The sequence below is a fragment of the Lontra canadensis genome, unplaced genomic scaffold (genome assembly GCF_010015895.1).
Source record: "Lontra canadensis isolate GAN:19392208 unplaced genomic scaffold, GSC_riverotter_1.0 scaffold6, whole genome shotgun sequence".
Lineage (NCBI taxonomy): Eukaryota > Metazoa > Chordata > Mammalia > Carnivora > Mustelidae > Lontra > Lontra canadensis.
The window spans coordinates 23150779-23170375 of NW_022631000.1; the positions used below are offsets into that span (position 1 = coordinate 23150779).

Here is a 19597-nt window from a genome sequence, read left to right on the forward strand (position 1 = left end):
TTAGGCTTAGGCATGTGATTTTCTTTGGTCAATAAGATGTGAAAATGTGATGCAAGCTGAGGCTTGAAATGGACTTGCACCTTAGGGCTTGCTTGTCTGCTAGGCGAAGAGTTACAGACAGATGGTACTGCTACATGCCCCAGCCAAGCCCACTCTAGACTTAAATCCTGCAGATGTGTAAGAAATAAATGTTATTTTTGGATGCCACTGAGGTTGTATGGTTGTTTCTTTCACGGCAAAGATACTGATACAAATATCACTTGATCCATGCTCCTCTTGTCTATCAGAGTCATATTTCTAAAAATGGAACTCCAATTATCCTAAAATCACTTTGCTTCAGACACTTCAGTGATTTCCTGTTATGGGCTGAATGCAGGCTCCCCCAAAATTCATATGTTGAAGTCGTAACCCCTAGTACCTCAGAAAGTGACCTTGTTTGGAAATAGGGTCATGTAAAATATAATTAGTTGAGTTAAAATGAGGTTATACTAGAGAAGAGTGGGCCTCTAATCTGGCTGATGTCCTTATAAAAAAGGGACATTTGGAGACAGAGACACTCATAGGGAGAAGGCCATGTGAATATGAAGGGTAGAGAGTAAGATGACATGTCTCCAAGTTAAAGAATACCAAAGATTTTTGGAAAACTGCCAGAAGCTAAGAGAAAGGAATAGAACAGACTCTCCCTCACAGTCCTTCAGAAGGAACTAATCCTGCTGACACCTTGAACTTAGACTTCTACATTTCTCATACAATACATTTGTGTTGGTTAAGACACTCCCCGTTACCTTTAGGACAAAGGTGAAACACTCCTTCACAAGCTATGGACGTCCTTACGTAAACTGGTCTCTCGCTCTATGGATTCATCACTCACTGTAGCCTTACCCCATTCCCTAGCCACACAGAACTAGTTAAAGTGCTTCAATCAATTGCTTCAGAGATTTTTGTTCATCCTCAACTTTGGTTTCAAATGCTCTTCATGCTACCTTCCCACCCTTCATTAGACCCCACATAATTGCCTAATTAACTTCTATTGTATTTCAAGCTTCAGATTGGACATCATCTCTGGAAACTTTCTCTTCATCTTCCCAATCCTAACTAAAGAGGATGCCCTAATGAGTGCTCCCCAAACATCGTATACAGATATTTCTATCACAATCCGTATTACACTGTGGATAATTAATTGTTCCTTTCACATCCTTATCCTCATCAACAGACTTGGTAACGAACCCTAAAGACAAGGTCATATCCCATGTCCTTTTATCCTTAGTATCTAGTATAGTTCTTGCTGCAGAGGGGCTGTGCAGCATGTTTTTGTAAGGAATCTATGAAGGTTCATGTACAAATATCCAAACACATGTGTTTTTGGCATATGGGAGATATATTCTGCTAGTGTGACAACTAGCAGCTGAGTTTACTTAGAAGTGAAAGCACCCAATTAAAGACCAAACATCACTTCCTTATTCTTCTTCATTTCCTTCTCTCTATATAACTACCCTATCTCACATGCTTTTTAATGCTTTTAGATGTAAGTGACTGTGAATTATTACCCACTGTGGGCCTTTCATCTTCAAGACTGACAATCTATGTTCCACATTTCTCAGGAGGGAGAGACTATTATAACTATATTTTTGCTTACCAAGAGAATTGTTAATGGTTATCCTGGAGGAAAAAAAAAATCTATAAATATCCAACCTATAATGAAGCCTTAAGCTTACTTTCTTCCTTCACTAATGAAATTCTTTCCGAGTACATTGGCAGAATTGCAACATAACCATTACACTGTGAAAAGAGACAAAGCCTGTAGTGAATTTTTTCTTTTACCTGTTTAGTCCTCATTTTGGAATCGGATGACAGATTGTTGTAGGTATAATGTGCCTGTGTGACTCCACAGAAGAGAACAGCAACTATTCCTGAAATTCAAAAACATACCAGTCAAAACCAATTTTCTTTCCCATCTAATACAATGGGTAGGGCCACATCAGCTAGAAGAAGAGGTGGACTTGATGTCAGTAGAGTTAAAACTGATAATTATTACCGTAATTGTCAGTTCTTCATAATTAAAAGGATCTTGTATTGGCGTACACCTTTCTACTTGTTTTAAACATGGGTCCTACAGGATTAACCTAAAGAAAAGTATTAAGAAGTACATTCTTCTTGAGGATAAATGATTCTCTGGTCATGAGTTAAGAAAGTTATACTTGGGAAAACATGAACAAAAGACTATGTGGGCAACTCCAGTCTTCTCATAGCTAGTGCCAACTGCTTTTTTTGCATTTTATCCTAAATGCTGGCACACTCACTCAAACATTTGCATTTCACTGGGTATCCTGAGGAACCTGAAGAGGTTCCCATCATACATAATTTAGTATTGAAAACCATGAGTCACAAACTTAAGAGATCTATAAGGGTTTTGTTGCCCCTGCCAATGCCTCTACTTGCCAAGCATGAGAGAAAGGTCCTTTTTGGCCCTGTGCCTCCCTGACAAAGTTGGGTGTTCTATTTTCTGCTGCTGAAGAACTTAGTGAGTACATCCAAGGCACACACTCCTTGAAGGTAAGCTGGTCTGTTCTTGTGTGCTTCCTTCCTACAGTGAGCCTTCAGCTGCTTCTAGGCTGACTGCGGGATTGATTTCTTAAGCTATCAGTATACCTAGCTTTATGTGACATGAAGCCATACATACACTAGATGTTCCCTGGGGATAGAGGAGTAGCAACCATGAGACAAACGTTGTTATTTGTCTCTGGGCTGCTATTCTCTGTTATCAGCCCTGAGTTGGGGTAGGCAATTGGTGGGGATGGCATTATACTTTGGATTAAAGATTCTATTAATTATGGGAAATTGAGCATAGAGGAGGGCTTTGGGAAAAACATAAGATGTAAGTATTCCTCAAGTCAGACCAAGGGGATCGAATTGAATTTTAAACAGCAGAGTCTTTCCAACTAAAAACACTCATAAATTAAATGCTGATGATTCTTAAGAGTATAGAGATATGTGAACTGAATACTGACATCGCAAATGAATCCACAATAAAGAATTTTAAAGAACCAAGCTTTTAATTTTTTTTTTTTTGGTACTTAGACTGTATGTTTCTATTTATATGGTGGTTATTACTTGGATTCACTTTGGATAAAGTATTGCTAAGATATATTTACTTATATAAGTGCATAGACATTTACATGTCTTATATCCTTTTAATTTGCTTCAAAATTTTAGGCAACAGAATGACTAGGAAATTTTGCCAAGAAATATATATGCAGTAAGCATTCTATAGATTTTTGGGTAACTTTTCAGTTTCTTAGCCTTTCTTCAAAAATTCTAAGAAAAGGATGCTTATAAACATTGTGTATTACTCTTCACAAAAATTCTATTAAAAAACAACGAATACCTGGGAAACTTTTAGGGTACTGAAGCATTTTAAGTACTTTGAGGCACTAGGAAGATTGCCATGCATGTTGTTTTGTTATCAAATATTTTTCTTTCCTTATTTAAAAATGTAATTTACCTATCTCTGCTGATTCTGTAGTCCAATGGATATTTTTCTGGGTGAGGTTTAGCTGACCCTCCCACTGATGTGGAAACATTTTGATTGTATATTGATTTGCAGAGTGGTGGTGAATAAAAAGGGTGTAGTGCATAAATGTATTCTGAGAACAAGAAGTGGTAACAAAGAAGTGTTATAAAGGAGAGGGAGAGGATTTAAGTCTGGCTGAACGCCTATGGCGGGCCAAGAACACACCGTTGTTGTTGTTGTTGTTGTTGTTTTACATCATCTTATTTATTGCATTGATTTATTATTTCACAATAGGCTTAGTACTATTAACCAGCTCTTCCTACTGTCTTCCCCTTCTCAGTAATAGCATCTCCATTCTTCTTGCTGCTCAGGCCAAAATTCAGGATCACTCTTTACTTTTCCTCTCTCTGCATTTCAGTGATTTTGTTGTCTTGTCCTTTGAAACTTACCTGAACCCAGCCACTTCTCAACACTGCCTCCCCTAACATCCTTTTCCAAACCACCGTTGTTGTTTTTTGCCTAGATTACAGATTCCTGATTGGTCCCCTTGTCTCCCCTGTTAGGCTCCTGCAATCTAGCTTCCATCCAGCCACAGTGGTTCTTTTAAGACAATTGAGATCATGTGAGATCATGTCAGTTCTCTTCCCTAAACTTTGGAATAGATCCCCATGACTAAAAGGCCCTGTAGGATCTAGTTTGGCCCCCTTCTTCCCTTCCCACAGGTCTCTAAACTCATCTCCTACTATACTCATCCCTTGCAGTACACTCTATCCTTGCTAAGCACATTCCACTGCAGGGCCCTTCAGTTTCTGATTCCTACTATTTGGAAAGCTCTTCAGATATCCACATGGCTCTCTCCTTCCCTTAAGATGTTACACTCTCAGACATGTCTTCTGCATGCATTCTATAAAAATGATCCCTTCCATCATTCTCTATTTGCCTATCTTTCTTTGTTCTTTTTGATATTATTTACTGCCACCTAACATTTTGTAAATTCCTGTGTTTATTTTCTGCCTTCCAGAATGACAAAGGAAAGCTCATTGAGTGCAGGGGGGATTCACTGGTCCCTAACCCTCTGAGCAAAGCCAGGCACATGGTAGGCATTCAGTGAATATTTGCTGAATAAATTAATGCATATTCCTATTCCCATGTAACAAGTAAGAAACAAAAGTAATTTACTTAAGGTCACCTTGAAAGTGGCAGAACTGAGATTTCAAAATTTAACAAACTCCCTGTGCTTTACTGCCTGTACCTGTCCATCTGTGAATGTTTTAAGGTAATCTTAAGCCATCTAAAAAATATCATTTCTGATGTCCCAGAGAAATTGAGATATGATGATGAAGATTATATATCCAAAGAGGCTGGTATCTTGTTTGAGGATATATTCTCTAGTAGCTCCACTAGAGAGCTACTAGTTTCATTTCCTTGCTTCCATTAGAACACTAGAAGGCAATGCCTCTGCTAATAGTTTTTTGTTTTTTTTTTTTTTGAGTTGTGTATACAGATGCGTCACACAAACAAACAAATGAGAAGTGTGCCTATATGACCAGAGGCTTGGTGTTGTAATTAAAGTATAACAACTGAGTTGATCTAACCTTCAGTATTAGCCTACATAATCATAATTCTATACCTTAGTATTAATTAACTCACACAAATTACTGTAATTAGTATGACTTTTACAAGCCAAAACATATTTTGAAAATGTCTCATCTAAATACACCTCTAAATTCTCTGCCATTTAAGTGGATTCAGAGTTGAGGGTTTTCTCTCTTACAAAAGTGCATGTTAGGGCGCCTGGGTGGCCCAGTTTGTTGAGCAACTACCTTCAGCTTGGCTCATGGTCCTGGAGTCCCAGGATTGAGTCCCACATCAGGCTCCCTCTGACCCTCTCCCTTCTCATGCTCTCTCTCTCTCTCTCTCAAATGAATAAACACAATCTTTTTTGGAAAGTGCATTTTAGCTGTCATTGTATTTTTGCATCCCTATGCCTGCCAGCACTAGTTGTCCGACTGTTAGGTGGGGCCCTAGGCAACTCTCTTACATGCCTGGATCTCAGATTCTTGGGTCTACAGGGGGATGGAGGGCACAAAGTGCTCTCTGTGTGAGTCAGCAAACCAGTGTCTCGGCTCCAAACACACCTGCCTGTGCTCTCCCTGAGATCCAGGGGCTGGGGCTCTGCAGACCGCATCTTCCTTCTCCAGAGCCTGCTAAGCTCTGCTGAGATGAGCCCCAGAGGGAAGAGGCTGGGATGTAAGAGGAGGAGAAAAGGCCTTGCTGCCTTCTTGTTTGCCTATTGCTCCCGTCAGCAGCATCTCAGCAGTGGTTCTCCACCATAGCTTACAGTTGGTTCCAGCCTCACGGGCCTTCCTCAGAAAAAGCAATAGCCAGCCAGTGACCTCAGAGGTCTGGGTCAAAGCTCCAGCAGTTCCCTCTTAAGAACTTATAGATTCTCTTCCATTTGGCCTTCCTGACCCAGGGTTCACGCTTGCTTCTGGCAATTACTACCTGTATGGCCTCAGTGCCCCCTTTGTACTTTTTCAACTCTCTACCATCTGTACACCTAATCTCCCACATTAAACTCTGGGCGTAGCCAGCTGGTTTCTCTTTTTCTGACAGAATCCTGACCAGTACTCACTTGTGTGTCCCTTCTCATTCTAAACATTCCGGTTCCTGGAAACCACTGAAGTTTTGTCACCTAGAAGTAAGATTTTCCCCATATCGTCCTGTCATAACTGGACAATGGAGGATGCCAGTGGCAGCTGAGATGCTGTGCCAAGTCCCAGAGGACTGGACTCAGTCTCCTTTCAATTCTACTTATGGTTAAAATTGTCATTTTAAAAAAGTGTGAGTTTGATCCACTAGATTAGAACAAGAGACTTGGGGAGAGGAAATAAGTTAGGCCTAGAACTATTAAAGACGCTTGGGTTATACTTGGACATGTGTCTTCTGACTCCGAATCATATGATCTTTCCAAAATATGAGCACTATCCTATAGTGTGGCTGCCTTGAAGTGTGAGAAATTCCCTATCATTTGAAATTTTGGGGCCAAACCAAATGTTTGAATGATTATCTGCCAGAGCTGCTGTGGGAAAAAATCTCTTTTCATAAAGGGTCTGGATATCCTCCAGTTCCCTGGGTCTATCATTTTCCTATATACTATTTTATTAATTCACTAGGATTAACATCTCAATTTAACCTTTATTTATTTATTTTTTTTTTTTAGGATGAGGAACTAATGCTGGTTCCATATGAAACCTTTAGACATTTGAGTAGAGGTGGCCCAGCTTAACTTTCTCAAAAGGTAAAGACAAAATAAACTCCTGGACCATCAACTATCCTTTTAGGGAGAAAACTCTTGTAAAATAAAATTTTAAAACACATCATTACCATACCTTCTAATCATAAAAACTTAATTTTTTTCAAGTGAGCTATGAGATTTAAAGATAAACTCAGGAAGTCTCCTCTGTGTAGAAAAAAGATGTTTCTGAGTCTTTAGACCACGAACTTTCAGGTCAAAGGACATTGAATACGGTGAATTCTGATGTTGGTGTCCCAGTGATAGATGCAGCTCACCTCAGAGAAACCCACTTCCTTTCTTTTCTTCCTTGCTGTTTCTTCCCCCTCTGTTTTGCTTGTCCTTGTCATTTCCTGGTTATGCTTAATTTACAGCATATCCTACTGTCCTCCCCCTACGGCAGAATCTTCTTGACCCCACCTGAAAGCTCAGCTGTGGCCCAAGAATCTGGATTAGGCAAGAGAGATTTCAAAACTCCACCTAATGCCTCTGGAATGTTAATGTACATCGGAATCACCTGGGAATCTTGTAAAATGCAGATTCTTCTTCAGTAGGTTTGGAGTGGAGCCCATGATTCTGCATTTTATACTACCAGGGATGTCTGTGCCACTGATCCTAGCATCTCACTTTGAGAAGCAAATCTCTGACCAACGCTTTGGTATTAAGTTTCAGTTCACCACCTCTTCTATGGCTTGCTTTGACATTGTGTGGTCCAAAATGTTTTTTACTAACTATACAAAAAGTTTTAAAATTATATTCTTGTGTTTTTAGTTTCTATTTTTCTTTCCATAACTTCCCAGAATTGACAGGATTCCATAAAATAATTTCAGTTTCATGGAACAATTATCTGTCAAGGACATTTGAGGAGTTTAAGTTTTTTTATATTAGTATTATTTATGGAAAATTTGGAATAAAATTGATAATATATTTTTCTATCAAACTGTTTAATAATTTTCCCCTTCAGAAAAAAGCAAATAAATCACATTCTTCAATCACAATATTATAAAATTGGAAATTGACAAATAAGCATATCTACAAAAATGTATCCATTAGGGATTTTTAACTGTATTCTTCTAGATGAAATTAGAGTTGAAGATGAAATCAAATTTGCAATTTGAGCTTATGTAGAAATAAATAACAGTGAGTGTAGAGTACACTTCTTATCAAAATCAATGAGATGAAACCAGATTATTCAGAGGAAAGTTTACAGACTTGTATGCATTCCATTAGGGGGAAAAAAAAAAAAAGAATTGGATGATTTACCTCAAGAAGCTAGACAACAGACATAATAATAGACCCAAAGAAAGTAGAATTAAAAGCCCAATAAAAGAAAAATGAAAACAAAATGGTCAAAGAGAACATATAAGACCTAGATTTGGTCAGTAAAATTAAGAGTTATAAAGTAATTGTGTGGTTTATGCCTCTCAGGGCCTGGGGTCTGTCAGATCTCCACCCTTCTCAGGCTGCCATTCTCTGGTTATGGTTATAGGTAGAAAATGGGTGACATTGGCCATTGGCTTCACCCATCTAAGAGTCAATTTTCTCATTTGGATAGTATTGAATCTGTCTTAGAGGTCTGTTCTCAGTATAAAGCTCTATCACAGATATTAACATGCTTCATAAAATAAACATTAATAAGTACATCTTAGATTTTACTATAATTAAGAAGTAGATGAAAGAAGACATGAAAAGAAGGAATAACTTAGCTGATTCCACAGATAGACACAATACTTCCTGTTTAATACATTTCTGGGGGAAGAAGTACAAAGGATCTAGTACATGTCTTGTATATTCTATACCCTTAATCATTATTTTTTGCCATTTCTTCCACAGTAATTCCAGTGTCAAGAAAAACCAAATGAAAATGTGCTCCTTATTCCTAATAATCCAAACTTAGACAATTTTCAGTAATACTATAGTTAAGGTACTAGATTTTTGCAAGTTATCTTGGGTATCTACTATCATCTACTCAAATCCTATTTATCTATGGACGTCATTCAGTGAGCAAACACAGGTTATGGCTATGGGGGACACAAGACTGAATAAAGCTGGTCTTAGACCTCAAGCAGCTTTATGTCTTCTCACAGAGACAACATGTACACAAAGACATCTAATAGCAGGTATAATGTAGTTGGTGACAAGAAAACAGAAATCCTGAGAGATTATGATTTCTTTTGGGCCGGGGAAGGTGCAAGAGGAATGTAAAAATTTTTCCTAAAAGATGCAGAGGTATTTGGGTGTTGAAAGATGACAAGAGTTTGAGGATGCTGAGTCAGGAGTAGGGAATTCAGTGTGAGTGAAGGGAGAGAGGCAGGAGACTGTGGGGCATGTGTGAAAAACATGCAGTTTACCTGCACGCCTTGGGTTTTAATCAATTATAGGTTAGGACATAAATACAAATAGAATTAATTAATCAATTATATTTTCTTAAAAAATACTTATTAAAAGAAACAATTATTAAACTGTATTAATTGTCAAACTAACTGCTATAAGCACAAAAGCATTTGTCTTACATGTTTTATTAGTTCTTTTATAAAAATCAGAAATATGAAACATCCAGTATGTCTGTCCTATGCAGACAAACATGACTACATTTTTCTTCCCAACAAAAATAAAAACTGATCATTCTTTTTCCATCTCTGCTGCAAAAACAAGCAATCACTAAGTGCAATAGTTACATTGCATGTCTAAGATTTTGGATTCAAGTTCTATTTATGGGGTCCTGTGGCAATGACGGATGGAATCAAGTCCATACATCTGAGTCCACAGAGAGGGGAACATGCTCACAAATACCAGAGATCTGAAAGAAACCAAGAAGTGGCCTAGAAAATATAATAATACTTTCTGACTCGTGTATGCACAAGATTGCCCTTCTCTGTTTGCACAGTGAGACTTCAGTAGTGTACAAGATCCTGAAAGGGCTGGTTGTAAGGACTCATTTGTGCAATTTTAAACAAAAACTAGAACCAATATTTTATGACACTAGCTAAAAGAGCTGTTTGAGAAACCACAAAGAAGTACACAGTTAAATTCAAATTAATTGGCAAGTAAGGAAATTTAGGAAACAGCATGAGGAGGTCCATAATTCTTTGGGAAAAATAATGATTCTGCTGGCAAGGACATCCTTTCCACAGAGAACAATTTTCATAGGACAATTAACATATGGTTAATAGAGTGCCATGTACACTGTTGTCCTTGATTCCCATTTCTGGACCCTTTCAGAGAGCATTAGTACTACTAAATATTGTCTATGTCTATGTCTAGGCATATATAGAAACATAAGCTTACATGACCAAGGTTCAGTGTGTGATTGTAAATTATATAAGGAAAAATGTACTACAGTGGACATCAAGAGGCCTGGGAACTATCTGGTTGCAGTTCATCCACTTGGATGACTTGTGCAATTTAAATTCATTGCCTGGTCCATTGTCTTCTTCTCAGTGAATTAAAGAAGATGGTCTGCATTAGTATTCATTAAGTTGGAATATACAAGAAAACCCATTGAAAGATGAAAGAAAATATAAAAACATCAGTTTTTAATTAAACTTTTTGTGTATTTTCAAGTATGTAAGTACTTTTGTGGGCAAAAATTATACTTGTCTGCAAATAAGGGAATGATAAAGTTATTTTATTTTATTTTTGGCCAATAGGGTCAAGAGACTCTGGCAAACACTGCTCTAGAAGATCTCTAAGTACTTTTCAATCTTAAATGTCTGTGATCTGAGTGGATCAGTGTTTACATTTGCTTCAAGGTCTGCATATATGGAATTGAAGAATTATATGGGGCCCCTCAGCTTCACGTTGACTTCCTGTCAGTTAGATTACCAGGAGTCTCCCTCTTGACTTAGATCTCCTTAAGCACTAGGTCTACACCCTCCCTCTTTGTATTGCCCCCAACTCCCATAACAGTGCCCACAGGCATCAGGCGTGGAAATGCAGATTGGTCAAAAGAATGAATCTCTATTTCAAAAAATATTCCTCTGCTTTGAAAAGAGAATGCAAGAGAAATTAGTTTTTGATCCTCACATACAAATAGATGTTTATCTGGATTTATTAGTGGCAGGGTCCATTTTCTCCTAATATTTAAATTTTCTTATTCAAGAGTATTGATTGTCACCTACACTCTTTGTTACTGATCACATTATTCAGTAATTCTTTTTTCATTAAAAGCTGATGAAGCCTTCAGATACAGAAGCTGAAAAATAAACGTCTGTCACAAGGAGCATGATTTTCTTTGACATTAAATGCAGACTTGAGGGGTTTCTAAGACTAAAGAATATTGCATTTTTGGACAGCACATATTGATTATATTATCAGAACACAGAGAATGAGAGAGAAAGAAAAAATGTGTCTTGCTTTCAGATGGTACTCTGTGGGGTTTTAAAGTTGATGGGTTATTTTTATATGCCACACTTTTATTTATTTTTGATCTAGTAAAAAGAGACATTTCTGACAGGTTTCCTACTACCACCGCTGAACGTGAACCTGGAACTGAGAAGTCAAAGATTTAAAGAAATGGAAAACTCCTTCAGGGAATATGAAAGATTCCAAGTTTCCAAAGAGCACAATTACTGTCTAGCTCACCATATTTGGCAATGCCACAGTTGGCAGATTAATCATGAGTCTGTGGAATATAAGAAAATCAATATAGAAAATAGCACGAATCTATGTTCTTATTCCTGGTTTCTCCAATGCAGTGTAGGCATGCATTTAAGAGTTACTTCCCCTCTATGTTGCAAGGTTTATAAATTTCCATTTAAAACAAAAATCTCATTCAAAATATAGCAGTGGGTATTTGTGCAAATTAAATTGAGGTCTGGAAAAGAAGAAAAAAAACCACTTTTTCATTTATATCCCTGATATTCTGTCTCAGGACTTGGTGTTCATCAAGTTTACCCTTCTATTCAGTTTTCATTTCCTTGGTGTCAGCTAACACATTTGCACGAGTCACCTAAATGGCTAATGAAAAACCTCACCCAAGATGTCCATGTCCAATTGCCCATCATACCCTTCCATGTAGTTGTCACATTTGCATAGAATCCAGAAGACTTTCTAATGAAATAATTTTTGTGTCTCCCTTTCTATTGCATGTATTCACTCACTTATATTCCCATTTTGGAAGAATGAACCATTGATCAAGCTGATATAGGGATCTGGAAATTATCTTTGACTATACTTTCTCCTTCATCCATGTGTTATATTTGTGCCATCTATCTTCTGACAATTTTATACATGCCTATGAAGAAAATGGGTTTTTGAGAAAAAAAGATTTTTTTTCCCCTCCTATGCCTCTTGGCCCCATAAGGAGACATTAAATAATGACTAAAAACATTTACAGTGAAAAAGGCGGGGCTAAATTTGTCCACTACTCAAGTTGCTTGGGCAAGGTTGTTTGAACACTGAAATGATGAGCTATTCAGTTCAAGAAAATGCAGGTGTGATTTAATGAGTTATTATGCAAGGAGATGTACTTTACATCTGTGTTTATTGAGGTGGCAACGTTGTAGGTTTGCCCTTGGTTCACTGTGTTGGTTTACTAATCCCCTTGGGAATTCTGGATGCCTATTACAGTTTGAATGCCTAATATTCTGAGTCTCCAGGTTTTATTTTTGGCTTGGAAAATACTCAATGCACCTCATTTGTTGGTGAATTGTTGGTTAATTAAGTTGGATTCACATGGTTCTGACAATATGAAGCATGAGCAGTTTTAAGCAAAGAGATGTCACTTAATGACATGTTCTTAGAAGCTGAAAATGACCAGATTTCTTTTAAGAAGCAATTCAAACCAAGTCCCCTCCCAGTGTTTTGTTTTATTTACTGAGATCTAGAAATATATTTTCCATCGAGTCATGCAGTGCATTGCTGGCAAGCCCAACGGAACACATTCACCTCTAAGCTAAAGCCTTCTTAAGAGTTTCAGTCAACTTTTTTTCCCAAGTCGAGGGATGATGGAGATAAGATGTAATAAGCCAACTTACTCAGATCCAGCGAAGTCTCAACATGTCCAAATGAAATAGTCATTTCATTGGGAGGTCTTTCTTTTTTGTCTATTGTAAATAAGAAAGACTTTCCCAAGTTCTCCTTTTCCTGACTACTTAAGCTAGAAGAACCTTTCAAGAATTGAGCTGACAGAGAAGCAGAACCTGAGCTTCCAAGTGTCAACTTTTGCTTATCATGACAATGTAATTAGGCCCTTGTCACTTGAGAGCAACAGGAGAAATTCCTCAATTCCTGGGATTGAGACCAATTAACTGTTAATATTGTGTCTGCTGTCTGTGTGTGCTGAGTGCCGCTTTCAGACATCTTGGTCAATTCCCTAGGAAATGGGCCAGAACATCATATAATTTCATCCTACTATATTTAATAAATTTCTCAGAGTTTTTTACTGCCTGGAATCACACCAGAAAGCCCAATAGCATTACTTAGTAATCAGGACTTTTTTCTTCTTTCAGGTTTTTATATGTTTATTTTCTTAGGTGGAGCTCATTCTAAGGTGAATAAATAGCAAGCTATACTATTTAACTTCTTGTATGAGAAAACGAGGTATGCCAGTGGCCTCTCTCTCTTCCTCCTTTGCCTTCAGTGGATGTAAAATATGCCCCAGGAATCTAAAAATGGAAGCTGCCTTTATTACAGCCATGCCTGGAAGCAGAGAAATCATTAGACATGGTGTCAATGTTGCCATTAGAAATCTTACTCTTCTGGTGTTTAATGACAGTCCCTGAAAGTTTGCTTCTGGCAAAAATCTGACCCCCAAAGTCTCAGCTGGGAAACAGATTATAAAAATGAATTTTCAAACAACCTGTCCAGCTGTGCTTTTTGGTTATCTTTATAAACTGAAAAGCAGCTTCTATGACAGGATTCAATTCCATTAGAGATTATGCTATAAATAATACTGCTGAATTATTTTCAATATTCAATTTAAAGTAACGGCTCAGTAACCCAGTGACTTTTAGAAAATAGAACTCTCCACAAGAAAAATTCCACCTGATCAGAAATTAGGTATGCATGTGTACCAGGTACCTAACAGAGAGAATACCTTGGGATCATGTATTTACTCAAAAGCCAAAATTTTGTACATGTATAATGTCCCTCCATTACAAAATAATAAAATCCTTTTACCATAGCAGTAAAGAAAATTGAGATACCAATTGCTAGATGACTTATCCCAATCCCTCAGCCAGTGAGCCAAAGATCCAGAAACCAGAGAAATACCCCTAAAGTGGCTGATTTTGTAAATAGAGCAGACACATCCATATACATTCTCTTTCTATGCTCTCCTCGCTTGTAAGAACTCCCTGAAGTCCATTTCTATCTATACACTCTCATCCTCTAGAAAGACTTCTCACTTGCATTTGACATTCTGTCCAGTCTTCCCAAATAAAAGTTTTCTCGAACTGTACTTGTATATTTCCAAGAGCAGAGAATCAAATTTCTGGGTAATAGAAATGCCAACCTTCATTTGCATGTCTAAAAGCCACTCATTCCCATAAAACTAAGTTCTTCTATGTGACTATTGAACATTAGCAGGTGCAATTTCCAAGTGACTGAGATGAGGCGGCTGCAAATGTGGCCCTTGAAGTAAAAGATAATCAAAATAAATCAAATGATCATCATCAAATTAGTAAAACTGAAAGTGAAAGCAGAAGATGCAGTAATGAGCAAGCCCCTCTCACAGTGAAGTGTTCATCATGAATCTTATAAGAAGCTGAATCGAAAATGATAATGAACACTGTGCAAACTGTCTTTAAAAGCTTGATCCTTTTTGTTTGGCTATCACTGTGCATCTGGCATCAGAGGGTCCCAAGTGTCCTAGCCTAGAGGCTGCATTGTCTTTGAGCCTCTTTTCCTTCTGATCTGTCACCAAATTATGCAGTTTCTTTTGTGGAAATCTATCATGGATTATTCCTTCTCTTGTACCATTCAGGATTCTTTGTTTGCAAGCAATAAACACTGATTCTGGCTACTGTAATCAGAAAAGAATTTACTGCAGGGAAGAGTAATAGCTCTCAGAAAAGAAGCAAAAAGGCAGCCCCAGGAATCTGTGTCAGGAATAAATAGGGGATTTCAACAGGGCTTTGCTGTTGGAAAGAACAGGTGCCAACAGACATACACCCTTCTATCTCCCTCCTAAAGGATCATATCCTAGGGAAAGAGTATCTGGCTGACCTCGCTTCCCATGTCCCCATTCTCTTTGGCAGAGGAGGATGAGACATCTTGATCAACAAGATGGTATCTGATGGAGGAGTGGTAGCTCCCTAAGCAACATCAGAATACTATTACCAGTGAAAATGAGAATGGGTGCTGGGCAGCCCAAATCCGCATATGTCTACTATATTCCTCTCATATAGGTTCTTGTTTCCTCAGGTCTATATGTCTCTATTTTAACTTAATCATTAGGGAAATGAAATTGCAGATTGATGTAATTTATGGTATAGTCTTTCACTAATGTATGAATCTGCCTTGGAAATCCTGACCAATGGACATATGCAGTCTTTCAGTATATTCTCAGGCACAGGGCACTTATTACCTGATAAAGCAGTCTGTTATTCAGATTTTGGAAAATTTTCCTCTTGTAGAGCTAAAATCATTCATTCCATTGCTCAAAAAATAGTGAGGGCCCAGAAGGCTTCAGCCATACTTCTGGTGCTGATACAGCACTGGCAGACCTGATAGTCTGATGCAACTTTGGCCGGTCAATCCTAATTCTACATACCACTTCTAGCTCTAGATTTCAGAACCACAGAGAGTGAATCCAATAGCCCAGTGAAGTCTAGGTGCACGTAAACAAATAGCAGCCAGCTGGAAACTATAATGGAAGAAGTTCTGATTCATCATAATTCCCTCAAATATAAAATAGTTTAAAAAGTACTTAAGATAAAATTTGTAGGTTGAACGTGAAGACAACTATAAAAATTTACTAAGGGCCATAAAAGATGACTGGAATAAATGGAGAGACATAACATATTTCTGGGTGGGAAGACTCAACATTGTAAAAATAATGCTTCTCAAATTAATCTAAAAATTTAATGCAACCGCAATCATAATCTCAGTTATTTTCTGCTTGAAACCTAACAAAGTTATTTTCAAGTCCATATGGAATAATAAATACGTGAGTACAGCAAAGAAGCTCTTGAAAGTGGGGAAGGGAGGGTGAGGGACTGATCTAGACATTAAAATGAACAATGAAGCTGAAATGATTAAAATAGTGCAGACCAAAATTTCACTGGTACAATAGAAAACCCAGAACATACGTATGCACATATTACCTACACATGGACATTAAGCTATAAATACATCGGTTATGGCTGAAAGGTGTTAGGACAAATGGAAGGTATCTTCTAGGAAGATAATCAAGTTCCTGCTATATCCTGTACTACATATTAAAACAAATTCCAGCTGGATTCCAGTGCAAAAACAAAACTATTAAAAGTATGCATTATCATTGATAAACACTTTGGCTTTCTATGCAAAAATCAATAAAATCTTGGGTTTTCTAAAGAGGAGATAAAATTAACTGCATAAAGCTGAAAATGTCCATACTATCCTTTTCCCTTACTAAGCCAATAAAATAAAACATATTTAAGAGATAAAACCACAAATTGGAGAATATTTATAGCTTACATGACAGTCAAGAGATTAATTTTTTTAATAAATAAAAAGCTTTTAAAATTCAATGTGACAAACATAAGCATCTCAGTAGGAAAAAGGACTAAGGGCAGAAACAGGTAGTTTACCAAAGGATAAATATAAATAACCAATGACATGTGACTAAAATGCTTTCATCAGTACAAATATAATAAATGTAAATCACAATGAAATGGAAATTGATTATCATATTAACAGGGGTGAGTAAGATTTAGGGTGGCAAAAATGTGAGCAAATGAGCTCTCTTTCATTGTGTGTGGAAGTATAAAGGGTTACAAATTTTCTGGAGGATAATTCGGGCAAATTTTTCCAAGACTTTAAAATGTTAGCTTTCTTATTAACCCAGCAATAGAAATGCATACATCAATCTATAAGGATTACCATTGTAATCATATTAATAATACTGAAAACTATAAATAATCAGAGGGAGGGTAGAATAAATTATGGCAAGTTGATATGATATTATGCTAGGCAGCCATTAAATAATATACAAGAATAATGTCACGAAAAAGTCACCATAAATTCTTGAGTGAAAAAAGCAAGTTACTTAAAATTTAAGAAGTATAATTATATTCATGTATGTATGTATATATTTAATTAAGTGTACATATATGCATTTAATCAGATGTACTCAGACAAATATTAATAGGTAGTTATTAATAGGTAGTGAGAAGGTATTTCCTTCTGTGAATTTACACTTCCTAAATTTTCTATAATGTTTATACATTACTTTGGCAGTAAGAAAAAATAAAAAGTATGTATCTAAAAATAGATGTATTTTTTTAAAGCAATAGAAATCCCTTTTTCAAATGAAATATTACCTAAAAACCCAATTCGTGGAACCAATAAAAAGGGAAGCGTAGGAGTGGCAAGACTTGCTCACTTGGTGGGCATCCTTGAGCACTATTTTGAAATGTCAGGGCTGGGGGAATTCTGCTGAGAACCAATGCAGGTACACACCATCCCTAGGGCCTACATGATGTGTCGTTCATGAACACAGGCCCCATGATTGCTGGTCACCTCCATAGTTACTCATAAATTGTTTAATAGCTTAGTCCACTTAGTTCTTTATATTCATTGTCATACGTCCATTTGTTAAGCACTTTTTGAAAAGTTTTCTAGATTTTAGCTTTGCAATATCTAGTTTAGTTGTGGATTAGAACTAAAAGGATTTCATCATTACCAGAAATATCTGTAGATAATTATGATTTGGTGCTACTTCCTCAGATTTCATCGAAGGTTGATAGGAGAGATGATTTCATGAAGAGTGTATCTCCATCTTCCCTGAAACTGTTATTAAATATGTTGCCCACTACAGTGTTTGAAGTTCCCTTATACAAGGATACATATGATAAATTTCCCTAAAATTTTTATACCAGAAAAGAAATTTGCCCATTTTTATAAATAAGTATGATTTCCTTTTATAATGCTGTATTATTCCTATATAACTAATCATGTTTCCCTTTTGGCTTTGGCTGCCAGAAAGCTCAGAGCTATATTTATTGCCAAACCACAGCAACGAACAGCTGTCTAATTTTGCAGAAAAGCTCTATTCCAAAGCACTTGAGTATTTACTCTCAACTAAACGGTCCCATGGTATGCATGGCTCATGTTATGAGTTGTCTCAAATCCAACTTGGAAATAGGCGAGGATTAATAACAAACACACAAATAAACGCATAAGTAATTTAGACCAAGCAGCGTTGGTATTTGGCGGCAGAAAATGCTTACACCTAGAGTTTGGTTTGTATCAAATGCCTACCGGGCACATTGCTTTATCTGAAGTACCGTTCTCAAGTGAGCGTGGCCCTTGGTACAGCCATGGACTTTTCGGTCTTTTTGACACTGAGGTCCACTCCTACATTCACCCATCCCATGATGCTGGCTCCCTAGAGGGCGTCTGCGTGGCATCCAATAGGGATGTCAGGTTGAAAAGTGTGGCAAGAGAGCCAGGTACAGATAAACTAGCAATTTATACAGGGACTGTAACCTTTACTTAGTAAATAAAACAAGATCTTGCTGAAATGGACAATTTTCACACATAAAAATAAATAATTTTTAGGTATTGGGGTGTGTGTGTGTGTGTGTGTGTGTGTGTAAGTGTGTTTATTATAACGTTCAATGGTAGACTAAAAAATACCAGGTGAGTTAAGATACTTCTTTACCTTTCTAGAAGGTCAAATATATATTCTTACTGTGAACATTACTTCCATTATTTTATAAATGTTGAGTGCTGAAAAGGGCATAGAGTCTGGAGGAAAGGGAACCAAAATTATTTTGAATGGCTGATATAATCTTTTTACTTTCATTATTTCATTTAAGGGACACTATTCTCTTTTTCTGAAATGATGAAGCTCTTCAGCAGCCTCCCTAATAACAAGGGAAGACACTAACATAACAGACATTGTGTTGCAATGATTTGGATACAAGCGCCCCTTAGGGTGCACTCTGGTATAGTAGCCTTGATATAGCACCCTAAGAACTGGCAGGAGCTTTCTGCGTCAGCAACAGATACCTTCGAAGCCTGTGGGAATAGCTTGACCCCTGTGACTCTGCAGTAGGACAGGTTATCATTACAAGAAAGACTTGCCATGCTTTTCACAGGAGAGCCCAAACCAGCTATGAGCAAGTGGATCAGACAGGCTCCTGAGACCCCAAATATCTTTCTCCTCATGAGGGCTTGCCTGATAATCCACAGATGTAGTTTCATTCAAGGCAGCAGTGCTTTGTCCTCAAGAGCCCAGCTCTGGAATCAGGTCTAGTTTTCAATTCCAGCTCCACCTCTTACTGTTGGCTGAATAACCTGGGTGTAGGCCCTAACTTTGAGTATTTCTGTGAATTAAGAAAGGCGGTCAGCCAGCACTTGGCTCACGGTACACCTTCAATATATGTCATCTTCTATTATTATTATTTAGACTTAAAGTACCATCTAACAAAATGCAAATACCCAGAGAGGCATACCTTGTTACCAGTTAAAACCTGGAGGGCCGGGGAGGCGAGTCTCACCACTTGAATGTCAATTAGGATGGCAGTAGCCAGCCAAGGGATCCAGGACTGAAACCTGGGAGAAGCAGGGAACTAGGCCAAAGGAGAGAAACAGCTTTGACATTTTGCTCAGAGCCACAGTGATGCTTCTACACGGAG

At 37.5% G+C, this 19597-nt stretch overlaps 1 protein-coding gene across 2 annotated transcripts in view; it reads right to left on the reverse strand.

The window, feature by feature from the left end:
• SLC9A9 (solute carrier family 9 member A9) overlaps nt 1-19597 on the reverse strand; it is a 538337-nt gene that overhangs the window by 271664 nt on the left and 247076 nt on the right. For both annotated transcript variants that reach the window (XM_032852421.1, XM_032852422.1), the window contains exon 9: nt 1822-1910. In XM_032852421.1, coding sequence (XP_032708312.1) covers nt 1822-1910 — 89 coding nt within the window. The remainder of the gene's footprint in view (nt 1-1821; nt 1911-19597) is intronic.